At 42.6% G+C, this 3,112-nt stretch overlaps 1 protein-coding gene across 1 annotated transcript; it reads right to left on the bottom strand.

Moving 5' to 3' along the window:
* Positions 1-639: 639 nt before the first annotated feature.
* LOC120871997 (elongation factor 1-alpha 1-like) lies at positions 640-2,334 on the bottom strand. The gene has a single exon (XM_040252133.1). It carries the CDS (start codon positions 2,255-2,257, stop codon positions 872-874), a length of 1,386 nt encoding a protein of 461 aa, XP_040108067.1. The 5' UTR covers positions 2,258-2,334; the 3' UTR covers positions 640-871.
* Positions 2,335-3,112: the final 778 nt, after the last annotated feature.

Consider the following 3,112-nt stretch of genomic DNA (forward strand, 5'->3'; position numbering starts at 1 on the left):
CCTGGAGAGTCCCAGGACAGAGGAGCCTGGTGGGCTAGAGTCCACAGGGTTGCAGGGGGTTGGACAGGACTGAAGCGACCCTGCATAGCCATGTCCTTGAAGTACGTAACCCATTTTTCCAGGGATTTCAGTCTTGGGCAAATTAGAATTTTAAACCACGGGGTGGGTGGTGGGAAGAAAATGGTGAAAGAGACATTTTAAATCTCAAGCAGGAAAGTATGAGAGCTCTCATGTCTGTCGTTCTGCATTTATATTTGTCTCAGCATGTGCCTTTTTTTCTGGATAATATTGCTGAGGTTAATTTGTAAATGAGCTCTAATTCAATTGTTTGTTAAAAAAAAAAAAAAAGCAAGCACTTACAAATCAAACAATTACAAGAGAAATTAACCTAAATGAATTTCAGGTTCATGTGAACTGGGAAATATTCAATATTAAATATCTAGTATTAATGTTTGTTTGCTAATCTAATTAAGACATGTCTTGTGTCTTCAACATTGTCTAATACTTTTATTGTACCTAGGTTTAATGTTAAGTAAGTTTGTCAACACTTAAAGGAACTCGAGTGAAGAAACTTTTTTTTTTTTTTTTCTCATTAAACTTTTTTTAATGGGTCTCAAATTCTGTGACAGATTTTTGGTCAAGTTGTTTTCATTAAAAAGTACTGATTTTAAAAACTAATAACTTAAACTGCCACACACAAAACATATGGTCCACAAAAACATTCTCCTTTACTTCTGAAGGTTTTACGATGCATTGTTATCATTAACCAGTCTTTTACTATTAAACTTAAATGGCCAATTGAGACAAACAGTTCTGAGACCGTTCTTCCACCACTGATTAAGACTGGGGTGGCAGGTATTGGGGATAATATTCATTTAGCCTTCTGAGCTTTCTGGGCAGACTTGGTGACCTTGCCAGCTCCAGCTGCCCTCTTGTCCACTGCTTTGATGACACCCACAGCGACTGTCTGTCTCATGTCACGCACAGCAAAACGGCCCAGGGGAGGATAATCAGAGAAGCTCTCGACACACATAGGCTTGCCAGGAACCATATCAACGATGGCAGCGTCACCAGATTTCAAGAATTTAGGGCCATCTTCCAGCTTTTTCCCAGAACGACGATCAATCTTCTCCTTCAGCTCAGCAAACTTGCAAGCAATGTGAGCTGTGTGACAATCCAGCACAGGTGCATATCCAGCACTGATCTGGCCTGGATGGTTCAAAATAATCACCTGAGCTGTGAAGCCAGCAGCTTCCATGGGTGGATCATTTTTGCTGTCACCAGCCACATTGCCACGACGGACATCTTTGACAGACACGTTCTTGACATTGAAGCCCACATTGTCCCCAGGAAGGGCTTCACTCAATGCTTCATGGTGCATTTCTACAGACTTCACCTCAGTTGTTACATTGACTGGAGCAAAGGTGACCACCATGCCAGGTTTGAGAACACCAGTCTCCACACGACCCACAGGGACAGTACCAATACCACCAATTTTATAGACATCCTGGAGAGGCAAACGCAAGGGTTTGTCAGTTGGGCGAGTTGGTGGCAGGATGCAATCCAGAGCTTCAAGCAGGGTGGTTCCACTGGCATTGCCGTCCTTACGGGTGACTTTCCATCCCTTGAACCATGGCATATTAGCACTTGGCTCCAGCATGTTGTCACCATTCCAGCCAGAAATTGGCACAAATGCTACTGTGTCGGGGTTGTAGCCAATTTTCTTAATGTAGGTGCTGACTTCCTTAACAATTTCCTCGTATCTCTTCTGGCTATAAGGTGGCTCAGTGGAATCCATTTTGTTAACGCCAACAATTAGTTGTTTCACACCCAGGGTATAAGCCAGAAGGGCATGCTCACGGGTCTGCCCGTTCTTGGAGATACCGGCTTCAAATTCACCAACACCAGCAGCAACAATCAGGACAGCACAGTCAGCCTGGGATGTGCCTGTAATCATGTTTTTGATGAAGTCTCTGTGTCCTGGGGCATCAATGATGGTAACATAGTACTTGCTGGTCTCAAATTTCCACAGGGAGATATCAATGGTGATACCACACTCACGTTCAGCTTTCAGTTTGTCCAAGACCCAGGCATATTTGAAGGAGCCCTTTCCCATCTCGGCAGCCTCCTTCTCGAACTTTTCAATTGTTCTCTTGATCCCGCCACATTTGTAGATCAGATGGCCAGTCGTGGTAGACTTCCCTGAATCTACGTGCCCAATGACAACGATGTTGATGTGGGTCTTCTCCTTTCCCATTTTGGCTTAGGTTTAACGGTGGTTTTCACGACACCTGTGTCCTGGCGGCAAACCCGTTGCGAAAAAAAGTGAAGAAACTTTTAAGGAAAGAATGCAAATGCAATTGGAGCTTTTAGATAAACTCTGTTAGGAGTGATTATACTTTAGAAATGTCTGTCTAAAATAATCTCTCCAGATATGAATAACCCGAATTTCTAGGGTTGTGCTAAACTAAGTGATGAAAGTTTGTTGAATATCTAGGTCAGTTCCAAATAAAATAAGATTCTGAAACACAGATTACTGAAAAATCATTTCCTCTTACAGACAAATTAAGAGATTTTGGACTATTAATGAATTCAGTTGGTGCCACCCTGAGATGTTCTCTATAAGAAAGCAAATATTCTTAGACACTATCACTGATATTTATGTTCACCAGTCTACAAAATGCTAATATAACGGACAGCTCATGGTTGCTTAAGGAAAGTAAGATGTCTGTTTTTAGTAAGAAAGGTATGAGAAATGTGGGCCAATCACCTTGCTTTGTCCCCCCTGGTTAATTTGTCTCAGGACCCTCCTCTTGGGTACACAGACACACCCTGGATCTTGAAGTAAAGGCTTCTCAGAGGAGCGAAAGTCATTATGGCCTGGACTGATCCTCTGACTTTTAACTCCAAGGTGCCTTTCTGCACTTGTGTATTATCTCCTTTATCAGACAGGGTTTTTTCCTTCCTTTGTCCTTGCCATGATTGTTCCCTTGAATTAAGAGACAAACTGCCTGTTTACCCTGTTTTTGTTGGCTGTAAATTCCTCAACCGAGCCCACCTATCTGTTGTCTCAGGGCATGCAAGTGGAGGGTAGCTGATGGTAGATGTCCAA

Source organism: Oryx dammah, unplaced genomic scaffold, assembly GCF_014754425.2.
Source record: "Oryx dammah isolate SB20612 unplaced genomic scaffold, SCBI_Odam_1.1 HiC_scaffold_13, whole genome shotgun sequence".
Classification (NCBI taxonomy): Eukaryota; Metazoa; Chordata; class Mammalia; order Artiodactyla; family Bovidae; genus Oryx; species Oryx dammah.

Coding starts and splice junctions, on each gene's coding strand:
- LOC120871997 (XM_040252133.1), bottom strand. CDS start 2,257: ATGGGAAAGGAGAAGACCCACATCAACATCGTTGTCATTGGGCACGTA.